Here is a 17,025-nt window from a genome sequence, read left to right as displayed (position 1 = left end):
CAACATTGAAACAGATCAGCAGCAACATGAAACAGATCAGCAGCAACATGATATGGTTTTTCACAGTGATTATTCTAGTTAGAGATGCATAGGAGGACTTTAACAAGAATTTAGAAAGATTAACACTTAAAAACAATTATTTGTTTGCTCAAAATTATAGTAAAGGTGTGTCTCAGTCTAACTTTTGTTTAATAAATACACTTTGACAATCAAATCAGCTGTATTTCAAAAGCTGATTCGCAGAAGCGGGCACGCGCAGAGGGACAAGTCGCTGTGCATTACTTTGAAATTTAACAAGATAACCACCTAAAAACATTTGTTTGTTTGCTCAACATTATAGTAAAGATGTGTGTCAGTCTAACTTTTGTTTAATAAATGCACTTGCTCCAAGTAGTAGGCAGAACAAAGGTGGCAGGGTATGGCAAGCCGATTGTGTCATTAATAGCCACTTTTACCTATTACATGATGCAATGGCATGCCATACAACTCGACAGCCATCTAGCCGCTGAAAATGGTAGTGTTTAATATTTTCAGTCAGAATGAATGAAAATGGTCATATCTCAGCCAAAAATTGTTTTATAAATATGGGGGAAATAAAATCCATAAATACGTTGTTTTGGCTTATAAGTCGCAGGACATGTAAATTATTAGGGACTCACGATATTGGATTTTTGGCCGATATTTTAAAACTTATTTGGCTGATACCGATATTTTATATCCTTTCCTTTGTCAGAACATAGCCCTCTTATTTAGGCTTATTTGTTACAAAAATTGTGCAACAGCTGTAAGAGCTGGTGACATATATTCAGTAACAACCATATGATATGCATAGCACTTTAACTTATATTAAATGAAAAGTGTTAAATGTAATTTATTCGTCACCTGCGATGCTGTCTCACTTGTGGAGGCTTGTTCCAGGTTCCTATAGTTGCAGTGTGGGATCCTCTGCACTCTTGTGCATGAAGGACAGCCTTTTTAAGTTCAAAGTTTTTGTCTATCCATTGTGCCGCAAGACATCCAGATGTCTGTGGTAAAACTCACCCAACAAGTCGTGTTATCGGTTATTAGCTTCTCACTGACGTCAGAAATGACGGCTTGTAACTCTGATAAGGCTACGTCGGAAAAATATCTCCGACTGGGGACGATGTAGCAGGCTCAACGTAGTCCATAAATCTTCGGAATCTGACATACTCACCAACGAAAAATAAAACTTCCACATTGCTGACATTTTGAATGTCCCTCTCCGCCGTAAGATCGGGTAGGCACATGTGACGTCATCACGTTGTGCTGCTGCTGCAGGAAAAAACAGCGCCTTTTGTATCGGCGAGTTATTTTAATGGAATGTCCGATATTGAACTTTAACGTTAATATCGACTGATGCCATACCATATTATCGTGCATCCCTATAAATTATGCAAAAAAAGAAAAGAAAAAGTGACATAGGTGAAAAATACGGTAGTTTTAGTGGATGATCATCCACTGATTATGTTAATTAGACTCCATCCACAGGTTCATAACATGTTTTGCTAACGCCACAGAAAATGTTTTTGCCTTCCCCTTTCATGGTGGATGATAGTGGTGTAAACTTGGTATACAGGTGCATCTAAAAAAATTAAAATATCATGGAAATGTTCAATTTTTCAGTCATTTCAGAAAGTCCAACTCATATTCATCACATTCAGAGTGAAATATTTCAAGCCTTTATTTCTTGTAATTTTGATGATTATGCTTTACATATAATGAAAACCCAAAACTCAGCATCTCAGAAAATTAGAATCAGCCAGCTGTTGGTACCTTTGTCAGTGTGGGCAGGAGCCGAGTCCTGCTGGAAAATGAAACCAGCATCTCCATGAAGCTCGTCAGCAGAAAGAAGCATGAAGTCTCTAAAATGTCCTGCTGTGTGGCCTGTGGACTTCAGAAATCCCAGTGGACCAGAACCAGCAGAGGACATGAACCGAAACAATCGGTGACTGTGGAAACTTCACTCTGGACTTCAACAACGTGGATTCTGGACCTCTCCTCTTCCTCCAGACTCTGAGACCTTGATTCATAAATGACATGAAAATTTACTTGAACCTGAAAAGAGGACGTTGGACCACTGAGAGACAGTCCAGTTCTTTGTCTCCTCAGCAGGTAAGACACTTCTGATGTTTCTCTGGTTCAGGAGTGGCTGGACTGGAGGAATGAGACATTTGTAGCTCATGTCCAGGATTCATCAGTTCGTAGTTATGTGCATGAGTTTCCAATAGGGAACTTTATCAAAATTTTCTAGTTTTTTGAGGCAATTTTGTTTTTTCATTATTTGTAAGACAATCATTAAAATTACAAGAAATAAAGGCTTGAAATATTTCACTCTGTAATGAATATGTAATATTTGAGTTTCACTTTCTGAAATTGACAAAAAAAGATTGAACTTTTTCCTCAGTATTTTAATTTTTTGGGATGTACCTGTATTGCAACATAATTGTAACGATTACATAAAATATGTAAACAATGACAAAATAAAGCTCATGCATATTTTGTGTCCCCCAGCATGAGAATTATAAAAAATAAAATACTATGTATATCTTTAAAACGTAATTAATGCTTTTACTGAATCATATGTATTCACCTTTTAGTAAAAATAAACCAGAGGTGAGTGTTGGCTATTTCCAGAGCTCCAAAGTCAGCTTTTCTTTTTAAATACAAGATTAAAATTATGTCTGTGACCAGCTCCCCATACTAATTTCATCTTGTTCCCATTCTTGTGTCCCTCAGCACTGGTGAAAGGTGCAGGTCGCTCTGCACAGTTCCACCAGCTGCAGCTGTACAGACACGAGATGCAGCATTTTGTCAAAGTCATTCAAGGTTACATTGCCAACCAGATCCTCCAAGTGTCCTGGACGGAGTTCACAGCTAAGCTGGCCACTGCTAATGACCTGGACGCTATTCACCGCACACACGCTGACTACCTCAACAGAGCCATCTTCAGGTGAGAACTGGAACTGCAACTGGGAACATTTACAATTACAGCTGTATTAACTGCAAAACACGTGCAATAAGAAAAGGTCTCTGATGTGAGATTTGTTTTCACAACATCAAGAGATGGTAGTTTGTAGTTAGGAATATTTTTATACCGTATTAACAAAAGTTATTGTGTGGTGATTCAAATTCTATTCAAATAAAATACTTATCTGCCAAATTAAATACTTCTGCACAAATCACTCTTTCTTTTTATGTTAAAGTGGTTTAAATCATCCAGTTTTACAGATGTGGACCTAAAATTTGATTAATCAGTCACTGAAACTCACTACAACACATAATATAAGGACTAGTTAGAGCGTAAGATCTTTGCGTAAAACTTTAGCATTAACCTTTGGAGTCAACACTGTTGGTCTGTTAGTTTCTGACAACTTAATTTAAATCTGTCCAGTGGTTCATGAAACATTTAACTAATTATTAGATGTACATCTACAACTGATTAACTTTTAAAGTCATTCTAAACCAAAATTCATTCAACTTTTATTTATACAGGTTAGTCCCATGGCTGCCAAAGCTAAGTGACATTAGCACACACTAAAATGGAAAATACCTCAAATAAAATACCTCAACCAGTTTTACATATATTAATGTAAAATTTGATGTGGTTGTTGCTGAGAATCACTCTTTGTGCAACATTTTCCATGGGTCTGAGCAATTTTGATTTTCTTCATGATTTAACACCAACTATTAACATCTTCATCATTTATCAACTTAAGATTTTAGTTCAAAATTCTGACAGAGAGGTGGTGGGCAATAAGATTCCTTTAAAGAATATGACATCATAAACACACTGAAAAAAACAAAATCCAGCACTTTTGTTTTTGCTCCCATTTTTCATGAGCTCAACTCAAAGATCTAAGACTGTTTCTATCTACACAATAGACCTTTTTCTCTAAATATTGTTCACAAATTTGTGTAAATCTGTTAGTGAGCACTTCTCCTTGGCAGAGATAATCCATCCACCTCACAGATTTGGCAGATCAAGATGCTCATTAGACAGCATGATTATTGCACAGGTGTGCTTTAGGCTGACCACAATAAAAGGCCACTCTAAAATGTGCAGTTTTATCACAGCACAATGCCCCAGATGTTGCAAGTTTGAAGGGAGCGGGCATGGCAAATGGGAGCGAAATCAATTGTTGTATTTTTGTTCAGTGTAGTTTCCAGTTTTGATTCATTTTTTTGTCCATGCACCAAAACTACAAACATTTAATCCAAAACACAGTTTGCACCAAATACAAAAATGGCAATTTTTAGTTTAATACGTTAAACGTTAGTGATGACTGCTAAAATCTTTGAACCATCCTAATTTTTTAAAATCTTACACGATGAATGTGTTCTTTATTGATCTAACAAGTTAAAGCCATTTTGTTTCCATATCAGCATATTAAATATTTTCTTACTCTTCATAACACTCATTCAAATTCCAGAGGGATGTGAGCCGAACTCATTAACCATATGAATGATTTAATCTCATGATGAATTAATCAGGAGAGGTTGTTCGCATCATACATTACAATGTCAGTCTCAAAAGTCATGGAAGAGGTTCCTTTGATTTTGCTTGAAGATTAACCTCTTCCCCATTCTTCCCCCCCCCCCCAGAGGTCTGCTTACAGACAAAGCAGCTCCGGTTATGAACATCATCCACAGCATCTTCAGCCTGATTCTCAAATTTCGGGCCCAGCTGATCGCACAGCCTTGGGACAAGCAGCAGGGGGAGGCAGTGCACCCCAGCTTCATTGCCATGCAGCAATCGTACAACACCTTCAAGTATTACTCTCACTTCCTTTTTAAAGGTAAGACACTCACTCATAGAACAATTTAAGAAATTCTATTTCAGAGTTGTAACTCTGACCTCTTCCTTTTCAACTCAACTGTTTGACAATGATTCAGTTTTAGATAGTTTTGACTCTTTTAAAGCTGAGCAGAGTGGAAGTATCCGACTGACATTCAGTTCGTGAGTAAACCACCTACACAGTACAGGTGCTGGTCATAAAATTAGAACATCGTGAAAAAGTTGATTTATTTCAGTAATTCCATTCAAAAAGTGAAACTTGTATATTATATTCATTCATCACACACAGACTGATATATGTCAAATGTTTATTTCTTTTAATGTTGATGATTATAACTGTCAACTAATGAAAACCCCAAATTCCTTATCACAGAAAATTAGAATATTGTGAAAAGGTTCAATATTGAAGACACCTGGTGCCACACTCTAATCAGCTGATTAACTCAAAACACCTGCAAAGGCCTTTAAATGGTCTCTCAGTCTAGTTCTGTAGCTACACAATCATGGAGAAGACTGCTGGCTTGACAGTTGTCCAAAAGACGACCACTGACATGTTGCACATGGAGGGCAAGACACAAAAGGTCCAAGCTTGTGTCCAAGCACATTAATAGAGAGGCGAAGGGAAGGAAACGATGTGGTAGAAAAAAGTGTGCAATCAATAGGGATAACTGCACCCTGGAGAGGATTGTGAAACAAAACCCATTCCTAACCTCCAACATTTGTTCAGTCAGGTCATCTGGACAGTTTCTTATTTTTTTTTTGTTTTGTACTGAAACGTTTCGCCTTCGATCTGGAAGGCTTCATCAGTCAAGGAAACACACAACAAAACTGACTCCAAAGTGGAACAAACCAGTTCTGCTTGTGATAAGCTGGTCTCTTTGGTACGCCCTCTCCTCCATTGCCGGCCCTCTTCCTTGCTGACAGTCATGTCAAACTGGTTTAAAACAACAAATCAAATCAGTCAAGGACTGAAAATGTTGGATTGTATACCTGGATTATTAAACATGGACTTTTGTTGCCATTCCTAACCTGTTTAAATAAGGGTTGAATAAAAAAAAAAAAATCCAAAATGTAGGGGAGATTCACAAAGAGTGGACTGCAGCTGGAGTCAGTGCTTCAAGAACCACGACACACAGACGTATGCAAGAAATGGGTGTCAGCTGTCGCATTCCTTGTGTCAAGCCACTCTTGAACAAGAGACAGAGTCAGAATTGTCTCGCCTGGGCTAAAGACAAACAGGACTGGACTGCTGCTGAGTGGTCCAAAGTTATGTTCTCTGATGAAAGTACGTTTTGCATTTCCTTTGGAAATCAAGTTCCCAGAGTTTGGAGGAAGAGATGAGAGGCACAGAATCCATGTTGCTTGAGGTCCAGTGTCAAGTTTCCACAGTCCGTGAAGGTTTGGGGTGCCATGTCATCTACTGGTGTTGGTCCACTGTGTTTTCTGAGTTCCAAGGTCAACACAGCATCTACCAGGAAGTTTTAGAGACTTCATGCTTCCTGCTGCTGACCAACTTTATGGAGATGCAGATTTCATTTTCCAACAGGACTTGGCACCTGCACACAGTGCCAAAGCTACCAGTACCTGGTTTAAGGACCATGGTATCCCTGTTCTTAATTAGCCAGCAAACTCACCTGACCTTAACTCCATAGAAAATCTATTGAGTGTTGTGAAGAGGAAGATGTGATACACCAGACCCAACAATTCAGAAGAGCTGAAGGTCACTATCAGATCAACCTGGACTCATAACACCTGAGCAGAGACACAGACTGATAGACTCCATTCCACTCCGCATGCTGCAGTAATCCAGTCAAAAGGAGCCCCAACTAAGTATTGAGTGATGTACATGCGCAACATACTCATACTTTTCATGTTTATACTTTTCAGTTGGCCAACATTTCTAAAAATCGTTTTTTTACTGGTCTTAAGTAATATTCTAATTTTCTGAGATACTGAATTTGGGGTTTTCATTAGTTGTCACTTATAATCATCAACATTAAAAGAAAAAAACATTTGAAATATATCTGTCTGTGTGTAATGAATGAATGTAATATACAAGTTTCACTTTTTGAATGGAATTACTGAAATAAATCAACTTTTTCACGAAATTCTAATTTGATGACCAGCACCTGTATAAGAGAGTGGATGTTGGATACCGACCACATTATTACTTGTTTATTGGGATGAGGAAAAAAGGAAAGATGATATCAATATTTAAAAAAGGAAATGTAATGAGGCTTGAATTTTAGAGCACAAGGAAGTGACATAATTCTGTCCAAGGACTTTCACAGGAACAAAAAAAAATCTCAAGACATTATTGTCCAAATAGATTGATGTCTGAGCCATTGTCATTAAAATAATGTACTGAAAAATATTTCTTCTAAATTGTGACATGTATAATAGTCGATAAAAGGAGCAAGGTCCGAAGCATCAGTTTGGGCTGAATTGTTTAGAAGTGAGGCTGAAGGAATAACCTGCGTCTCCGTTCTTTGACAGTGGTGACCAAGCTGGTGAACAGAGGCTACCAGCCTCACTTAGAGGACTTTCTGCTCCGCATCAACTTCAACAACTACTACAAGGACTCCTAACGAGCATGTCTGTGAGCAAAATGTCCACGATTTCATTTCTTAAGGCTTTTTATGGGGAGTGGTGGCGTAGAGGTTAGAGAAGGCGAGCCTGTGATGGGAAGGTCACCGGTTCAACTCCCCGGACTGACATCAAAATGTGGGTGTGAAAGGTCAAGCGCCTCCACCCTTATTTGCACCACTCTGTGCCCTTGAGCAAGGTCCTTAACCCCCACCACCTGCTCCCCCAGGCACCCTAGATAGCAGCTCTGCTCCACACAGAGGGCTGTGGTAGCTCGGTGTTTTTTTGGACAGGAAGGACATCTGGTGTAAACTTATGTGCCAAGTCTTCGTCGAGTTAGTTCGCAGTGGCGACCTCTGAAGAAGGGAGCAGCCGAAAAAAGAAAGATATTAAGGCTTTTTATAACCATAGTGCTCCACATCTGATGAGCGCACACTGCTGTTTTAGGACTTAAGTGACTTTACAAACTGTTCAGGGTCATGGATGACAGCAAACATGGTGACTTGGTTATGGATGCTGCTGGTGTGTGTGTGTGTGAGACAAAGTCATTGAAATCCATTTCAAACCTGGGTGTGCTTACAGTTATGTACATTTAATATGAATTAGATTTAATGTAAATAAAAAGCAAATGTTTTATAAAAGCCATGTTGTCAATGGTGATGTTTTCAGTGTTCTTAATCAAAGCTCTGAAATAAGAAAGCACATTTACTGCAGTAAGAAATGATTTATTGATTTAGGATTAAAACATTAGTGGTTTTATAAAACCAGGACAAATGAAGTGCAAAGCCTTTAAATTCTGACATTTATAAAAAGAGAAAATACAATCCTTGGTGAGTTGTGGAAATATTTTCTGCACAAGATTTTTTTCTTGATGGTAAATATACAAAGCAAAATATATAAAGACTGTAGCACAATAAATGTGAATGAGTTGCAGTGGGTCACCTGCAGCTGGAGGATTTATTGAGATTAAAAAAAAAAAATCACCAATTCAGCTATCAGACAAAACACAGGCAGCAGTTTGATTCTAGACTGGAACAGCTCCACCATCAGTGGGACAGTAGAGGAGCAAAACTACAGCATCGAACAAGGTGGAGTCAGGTCCTCTGGATGGATTCTTTGTTGAAGCCTTTTGTTTGCACTGCAGCCTACCAATCTGCCTGGATTATTGAGCATGCATCAGGACTCCACAGCATCAGACAACTCAGTCAGAAATATCCCCCTCGCTTGTTGATTAGTTGTTTTAACCTTCCTGCTCCTCTCGAGTTAAAATGACCCACAGGCAACAAACCGAAGGGCAGCAGATTCATTTAAAAGTATTTGCTGCTATAATAAACCAAATATAAGAATTTCGTAATAATCTTCATGTTGACTTATTTGTGTTACTTTCCACACTACTCGGATCATCATGAGTTCGTACCAAGCGCAACATTATTTTTTGAAAAGGTCCCTGAAGTGAAGTTTGAGCTCGTGTCATTTTTCCAGCACCTAAAACTCCTCGAGGCAGCTTCTCTAATAATAATCAGTTTCTAGCTTGTAATGTTCACTAGTGATCTCTGAATTTGTAGCCTAAAATGATCCAATCTCCACAGCGCTGCTTTTCTGCTCGCCACCTGATAAACAGGGTGGATTTTAGAGTTTACTTTTTATCCACAAAATAGCTCAATTTCATTTGAGATTACTTCAGGCAGGTAAAAACCTAAGCATCTGAGATTATATAAAAAAAATTTTTTTTTAAATCTTAGTTTAGTAATTTGAAAAAGAACATGTCCCTAAACTAACTCTTCCTTCAGACAGTACAGCAGTATACAGTGCAGTCCTAAATGAATTGGAAAACAGATGGTAATCTATCCCCCCTTTACATCAACGGCGAGTGCGTGGAGAGGGTTCACACTTTCAGATTTCTTGGTGTCCATATCTCTGCTGACCTAAACTGGAAAGAGAACACCACAGCGGTCATCAAGAAGGCTCAGCAGAGACTACACTTCTTAAGAGTCCTTAAGAAGTACAACTTGAACACAAAACTGCTGCTGACCTTCTACCGCTCGTCCATCGAGAGCCTGCTGACATACTGTATCTCAGTATGGTACGCCAGCTGCACCCTGGCTGACAGGGAGAGGCTTCAGATAGTCAAGACAGCACAAAAGATCATTGGCTGCCCTCTCCCCTCCCTGATGGACATTTACACATCACGCTGCCTCAACAGAGCAGAAAGCATAATCAAGGACTGTTCACACCCGGGTTTTGAACTGTTTGACTTGTTACCTTCAGGGAAACGCTACAGGTGCATCAGAACAAGAACAAACAGGTTCAAGAACAGTTTTTTTCCCGAAAGCCATCACCACACTGAACTCACACATGCACTGATTTAATCATCTAACCTCCCAAACACCTGGACTTCTACTGTGCAATACTACTGACATTTCATACTCTCAATCACCTTAACTACCTCACTAATATCCATAATGTGCAATACAATTGTGTAATACTTGTATTTTTTTTTTACTTTCATTATTATATCTATATTGCGTTAAATTTTTTATATTTTTAGTGTGTGTTTAATGTGTGTTTTCTTAAGGCGTGTTTTTGCACTGGAAAAAGGAGTGGCTCTTAATTTCATTGTACTGCGTATAATGACAATAAAGGCATTCTGATTCTGATTCTCTGATTCTGTAAGGGTTTACCTGCCTGAAGTGTGCAGCGTTCAGTCAGTTTTTCTCATGTGAGCAGTGTCGGTCACATTCACTGCATGTTGTAAGGTTTAGCTGGCCCTTAAAACTAGTGTAGCAGCTGAAATGGAACAAACCTGAACTGCTTTAAGAGAAGAATTTCACAGTCGACTCTTCTTCCAGCTCAGCTGCTGCTTCAGTCATCATTCATAAGTTAAGTATGTGAAACATGCTTTTCCAAAAGTGTAATGCCTGACTGGTCTTGCTTCATGCTTTTCTGACATTTTGGTTGATTTTATTCTAATATTGCGTCTCTGAGCTCAAAATAGAGGCTTTGATCCTCTGCAAATGGAATGAGAGAGAATAGTGTCATTTAAGCATCATTCACTGCAAGAGTCCTGGTACAGTTTAAACATGGAGACACTTGGACTGATCATATTTACAGAGGCTTGTGTGGAATTAGAAGTGACAATTCAATGTAATGGCATTGCTTAAGACAAGAGTTTGTTTGTAACCTCATTAAACAAATAAAAGTAAAAAGTGCAAAGAGCAAAACTGCGTAGCTTCATGCTGCTTTAAGACCATACAGGGTGACCTAAAGAAATGGTCACTGCCCTGTAGACCAAAGAGTCTTACATTGTCCCAACTTCTGTTCTCTTTACCGTTTTTAAGTTTTAGCTTCTTAATTAGTGCATTTTGTACCCAAAACAGCTGCTTTTTTTAACATTAGTAATCATGAAAAAAAAAGTCAAGAGTAAACTTAAAAGTCTTACATGTAAAACAGATTATGTTCTTCAAAAACAAACACTTCAAACAACGAGAACCTACAACAAATGTAAACCTAATCTGAATCACCGTTCCACCACCACCTCTTTGATGTTTGAGGATAGATCAACCAGTACCTATAGCATTCCTTCAGAGGAGCGGACCACCTAAAGCAGCACACAAGGAAAGAATTAAAAAAATAACTGGATCTTCGGAGATCAACTGTGGAATGAACGACGTAACACCAGTGAGATGGGGTTGTCGTCTTCGTGGTCAAGCTCTTCGCTGTTAACGTCCTTGCTTCAAGCGCAGCAAACGGTAGAGATCTGGTCCGTTACTGGAAGGGCACTCTTGTAATGGTGTAACAGTAATAAAAGTTAGAGTGAGGAATCATGATGGGACCTTTATCCAGGACAAGTCCTGCCTTATGGGCAAAGGTCAGACTGGCTCTGCTCTTTGCTTTTGGGAGTTCCTAATAAAAACTAAGCTTCAGACTCAAGGTCCTCCTGACTCTCTCTGGGGTTCGAGTTGTCCGTCTCCGGCTCCAGCAGCAGGAATTTGCCAGCATTAGTCAGAGGCATGTTCTTCATCAGCTTGGCCAATGCATCTGGATCCTTAAAGAAACAAAACAGACGTCTCCAGCTGAGTAAAAACTGCTTGTTTACTTTGTATTGACTTGTGACAACTCATTAAAATGCACCTGTTTTGTCTTTGTAATGTGCATTAACATAATTCAATTCAATTCAAAAATATTTATTAATCCCAAAGGGAAATTAAATGTGGCTCATCATCCTGGTTTCATTAAAGAGTTGTTATAGATGCTGTGGGCAGGAAGGATCTCTTGTAGCAGTCTGTCTTAGAGCAGATCTGAAGAAACTGTTTGCAGATGTTGATCTGTGTACTTAGACTTGTTGGGTTTCTCTGTCTTCTTGGGCAGCAGGACCACCTCCTTCCTGAGCGATGGTCACTCCTCCCAGCAACTTGTTGAGCTTCTAGTAATTGCGGACAGACAGCAGGTGTCAGGGGATGATCTTGGTGGTCTTGTAGTCACAACTTGCGTTTCCCACCAGCTCCAGGACCTCAGCAGTCAGGTACTCGAGCACCTCCGCCAAGTAGACGGGGATGCATCCACGGCACTTCCTTTTTAACTCATTTGGGATTTTGGGCTGTAGCTGAGACATTATTTGAGCTTTTTTTTGTTGATTTTTTTTTATGTTATCATATATATATACATATATATATATACATATATATATATACATACACATGGATGGATGGATGGATGGATGGATGGATGGATGGATAGATGGATAGATGGATAGATGGATAGATGGATAGATGGATAGATGGATAGATAGATAGATGGATAGATGGATAGATGGATAGATAGATATTTATTGTTCTAGAATTGTGCCGCTCAAGGTGGCTGCATGTTGGAGCAGCTCTGTTACTTTCATTCTGAGATTTATTTATTTAGGTTTCTACAACCAACAGCAGCTGATTAACATCTCAAAAGCTCAAATAATATCTCAACTACAGCCCCAAATCTCAAATGAGTCGAAAAGGATGTTCTGTGGATGCATGCTCATCTACCTGCCAGCTGTGCTTGAGTGCCTGACCACTGAGATCCTGGAACTAGCAGGAAACACGGCTCGAGACAGCGGAAGGACAGAATCGTCCCTTTACACCTACAGTTGGCTGTCCGCAGTGACGAGGAGCTTGACAGACTGCTGGGAGGAGTAGCCATCGCTCTGGGAGGAGTTCTGCCCAGCATTCAGGCAGTCCTACAGCCCGGGGGAACCGAGAGGCCAGCCGAGTCTGGGTGGACAGATCAAACGGCATCTGCAGCCAGTTTCTTAAGATCCACTGTGGGATGGACCTTTACAAGAGATCCTTCCTGCCTTCAGCCATCAGTATCTATAACATCTCTTAATGAAATTAGGGTAACAAGTTACAACAACAATTAATTTCCCTTTGGGATTAATAAAGTATTTTTGAATTTGAAATGGACATTTATACGATTTAACCTTTAGAGAAATTGCATTTCCTGTGAAAATGCAGGGTGAATGCTTATTGCTGAAGAACAACTGAAATTAGCTAAAACATGCTGAAATGTAGCTGAAATGGAAGAACAAGCCTAAATTAGCAGAAGCAGAAAGAACACATATGATGAATTTGTTTTAAATAAGCAGAAATGAGCCTAAAATTAGTAAATTAGCTAAAGAAAAGCTAAAATTAGCAAGAAATAGCTGAAAAAGTAGCTAAACGGCAGAAAGAAGCTTAAACTACCAGAAGAAAGTAGAGAGAACACAGTTGTGCCCAGTTAAATCATAATCATAATCATCTAAATCATTTAAAATAATTCATTTTAAATAAACAACCCATGCCGCTCATGCGGCTCATCCATCAATCAGCCAATTGTGTGTCATGTCCAGTTTACTTTGAAAAACTGAAAGTCAAACCACAAAGTAGCGAGGGACTACTGTACATCTGCAAACAGTTCTGTCAATAATACTGCATCGATAAAGCTGCATATTCTTTGGACACAATGGAGCGTTCTTTCACAGGAAAAGCAGCAAATTTCCATTTCTTATTTATTTTAATTTATTAGGGGTAAATGTAAATAAATACAAGACTTTTATTTCAACTATTCGAGTGATGGCCATCTCTTGTTAATGCTTTAGAAATTATGCTAATGAGACATTTAGTACCTGTCTTTGGTTTTAAATGTACAAGAACAGGTTTTTGAAACAAATGTGTTACCTTCTTAGCTTCTGTAATCTCCTTTGCCAAGTTTATGGTGTAACATATCTGTGATTAAAGACAAAAAGGTGAATGTAAGAATGAGGCATCAATGTTTCCATTCTCAAAAATTAAAGTAAAAGTTAAAGCTGGCAAACCAACCTTTTCACCCTCCGTGTTGCTCTCGAAGACGAAGGCGCTGAATGAAGGCTCTCCCTCCTCATTTCCATCACTCCAGTCTCTCCCCTCAACAACAAATCCCATCAGCCTCCCGTTCTCCTGGTGAGCTGCAAACTGGCACACCTCTTCAAGCTGGAACTGAAAGAAAGATCCAGAAAACATTGACAAAGTGCAGATAATGGGTGAACTACCAAAAATACTGTGTCTACTTACACTGATCCTTGTTACTTGAGTCTGTGGGTCAATCAAACTAAAGAGAAACAGAAACCAAACAGTCTTTTACTTTGACATTAAAGTCTCGTGCCTCCTTTTACTTTCAATCTTTAAGATTTAACAGCATTGATGAGACATTGTAGCAACAATCGATCATAGAAGCAACAATATTTACAGCTCATACTGATATGAACAGGCTTCTAGCATTAAATATAGTAATACTGGAATTATTATTAAAAACTAGACAATCACACAGAAGATTCAATTAAGTAAATTCAAATTTTAAAGCTATAATTCAGATAATTGAAAAGGTCTGTGGAAAGGTCCATGGTCCATGTGTTGGAGTTGCGACCTGACTGAACATGATGAGACTGGGGGAGAAATCCAGCTCAGAGTTTGGCAGGAGGCTGGACTCACTCAGACCTGTAGAGCAGTGGTCCCCAACCTTTATAGCGCCACGGACCGGTTTAATGTCAGACTATATTTTCACGGAACCGGGGGGTGGGGTGGGGGTGTCTGAGGGTCTTACCTCAGAGAATTTGACCGCAAAGCCGCTGCAGCGCTTCAGGACAAATTGAGTTTGCTGATTTGTCAGTTGCTTAACTGCCAGTTATAAACATCAACATTAAAAGAAACAAACATTTGAAATATACCAGTATGTGTAACGAATGAATATACAAGTTTCACTCTTTGAATGGAATTACTGAAATAAATCTACTTTTTCACAATATTCTAATTTTATGACCAGCCCATGTATTTCAAATTTACTTTTAATCACTTTATGTGTGATTTATAAGTGTATTAAGTGCAGGATCATTTCTCATTTAATTAGTATATCCCACACCGGGGTCATCTGTGCCTCGTCATCCTCCTCCCTGCTCCGCAGTGATTCACACATCAGATTGTTCACAAAAGCACAGGAACTTATGCATAGTGCAAAACTTTAATTATATTTGTGTTTTTTAATAAAATTGCCCAAGACTTTGAACTTTTAGGGGCGGAGATTTTTTTTAAGAGCAGAAGCAGAAATGCTAAGGACCAGCTCTGATGTGAATTCAAATAAGTTCAAGACAAAACCAGCTCTGATGTGACATTAGGAAGCTTTGTTTAAAATTATAGTTTTATTTCATCCCTCCTGGCCGCCAGAGGGCAGTGCTGAAAGCAAATGGACTGTACTTATATAGCACCTTTCTATCTTATCGAGATACTCAAAGCGCTTTACACTAGAATCTGTGCCTCATTTACCCATTCATACAGCACTCTACTAAGATCTCTACAAAGCTAATTGAACAAATCATTCTAATGAGATTAATCAGAGCTTTATCACATTCATCCACTGATGGACACACATCAGAGGCTATGAGGGATTCAGTGTCTTGCCCAGGGACACTTCGACATGTGACTGCTGGTGGATTTGAACCCTCAACTCTTGCATTGGAGGACGACAAGCACTGAATGTTCCCTTCGAACATGCGCTGTTCGAGTAATAATACCAACGGAGTCACAGGTGTGACATGGATGACCAATCAGAGGCTATATAGCCCGACGTCATCCGCAGCTCTGCTCCTTTTATATTCTTGCGTGTGGTTCAATTCAGGGCTTCAGCCCTTTGGACCTTTTTTTGAACTTTTCACCGTCATTGGAAGCCCGACTGCGCGTTGGCGGGAGTAGCGTGTTCGCCCTCCTAGGGGCTGCGACGGTTTAACCCTGTTCAAAGGTATTTCTGCTGATTCGTTGGGTTCTACGGTTGTTTTCGCCCTGGGCAGCCCGCCACAGAAATAACCCTTTTGCACCAGCACTTTAGCTAGTATTTTTAGCTGATTTGAGGCTGATTCAGGAACTCTTTTCGTCCCTGCTTCTCTGGTGGGACCGAGCGAGCTCAGCTGATCTGAGTCCGGACCAAAACGTGAATGCAGGACTCTGTTTGGTCAGGGGGAGGAGTCACTGGTTCTCAGAAACTTTTCACCAATCCGCCATTTGCAATTTCTCTGGATGCGGAGCAGCGGCTGGATCTATTTTTAAGATTTTAAAAACAATAATGACAACACCGTGTTTTAATTCTGAAGTCCAGGCGTTTCTTGTGTTTGGCGACAGAGGACAAAATTTGAGCGAGCAGAGTCACTGCGGAGGATCATACGAGCTGCCGAGCCGTTGAAGCCCGCGAGGCCGAACCCCGAGCCCTGGCCTCGCCTGCTCACAAAGGCCGGATTCCAGCCTTGGCAGGCGGGAGGACCGGGATGGAGGGTGGAAACTTCTTTTTTTTTTACATTTTATGTATTAAAAAAATAAGTTTTTTTTTTTATCAGTGAAGATTAAAAATAAATAAACAGTGCCGGCTTTATCGTGAAATCCTGTTTTCCCTTTGACTTTATTAAATAATCTGTTAATTAAAGTTAATTCAACTGAAAAATCATAAAAAGACAATTATTGATTCTCTCATATTTCCCTCACACATGTTTAAAGAAGAGACGCAGCCTTTGGTTCAACATTATTCTAACCCACAGATGTACAAATCACAAAACAAGTACTAGACTTTAAATCAAAGCTTTATATCAAAGCTAAACTTTAATTAAAAGGTAAAAATAATCTGTATACAAGAAAAAATAATCTGCATACAAGAAACAAAACCACAATGAAGAAAAATATAGAATTTTAAATATAGATATCCTGATGTATGCTCAATAATCCAGGTAGAAAAATCTAAAAAAGTTAAGTCTGGTCCTCTGGACGTTCAAACAAACAAAAATGTAGAAACGTTTCATCTTTCGTCCGAAAGACTTCTTCAGTCTGAGGTGCTGTATTCAGCTCATTCTTATATAAATAGCTATGAGCTGAATACAGCACCTCAGAATGAAGAAGTCTTTCGGATGAAAGAAGAAACATTTCTACAGTTTTTTTGTTCGTTTCTTTCTTTGCTTTTTGAATGTCCAAAGGACCAGACTTAACTTTTTTAGATTTAAATATACAGGTCCTTCTAAAAAAATTAGCATATTGTGATAAAGGTCATTAATTTCCATAATGTAATGATAAAAATGAAACTTTCATATATTTCAGATT

The 17,025-nt window shown here is 39.1% G+C and overlaps 2 protein-coding genes across 2 annotated transcripts in view; one reads left to right on the top strand and one right to left on the bottom strand.

Moving 5' to 3' along the window:
- tubgcp6 (tubulin, gamma complex associated protein 6) overlaps window positions 1-7,478 on the top strand; it is a 36,623-nt gene extending 29,145 nt beyond the window's left edge. The window contains exons 22-24 of the mRNA XM_037683735.1: window positions 2,758-2,971; window positions 4,624-4,817; window positions 7,313-7,478. Of these exons, the coding sequence (XP_037539663.1) occupies window positions 2,758-2,971; window positions 4,624-4,817; window positions 7,313-7,404 (500 nt within the window). The 3' untranslated portion in view covers window positions 7,405-7,478. The remainder of the gene's footprint in view (window positions 1-2,757; window positions 2,972-4,623; window positions 4,818-7,312) is intronic.
- Window positions 7,479-11,107: 3,629 nt separating this feature from the next.
- appl2 (adaptor protein, phosphotyrosine interaction, PH domain and leucine zipper containing 2) overlaps window positions 11,108-17,025 on the bottom strand; it is a 44,221-nt gene continuing 38,303 nt past the window's right edge. Inside the window, exons 18-21 of the mRNA XM_037683026.1 lie at window positions 13,969-14,005; window positions 13,738-13,893; window positions 13,597-13,644; window positions 11,108-11,447 (exon numbers count right to left, since the gene is read on the bottom strand). Coding sequence (XP_037538954.1) covers window positions 11,316-11,447; window positions 13,597-13,644; window positions 13,738-13,893; window positions 13,969-14,005 — 373 coding nt within the window. The 3' untranslated portion in view covers window positions 11,108-11,315. The remainder of the gene's footprint in view (window positions 11,448-13,596; window positions 13,645-13,737; window positions 13,894-13,968; window positions 14,006-17,025) is intronic.

This window comes from Nematolebias whitei, chromosome 10 (genome assembly GCF_014905685.2).
Source record: "Nematolebias whitei isolate Nwh7 chromosome 10, NemWhi1, whole genome shotgun sequence".
Classification (NCBI taxonomy): Eukaryota; Metazoa; Chordata; class Actinopteri; order Cyprinodontiformes; family Rivulidae; genus Nematolebias; species Nematolebias whitei.
Note: the sequence above shows the minus strand (reverse complement) of the source record. Positions and strands in the feature narration are given on the sequence as shown.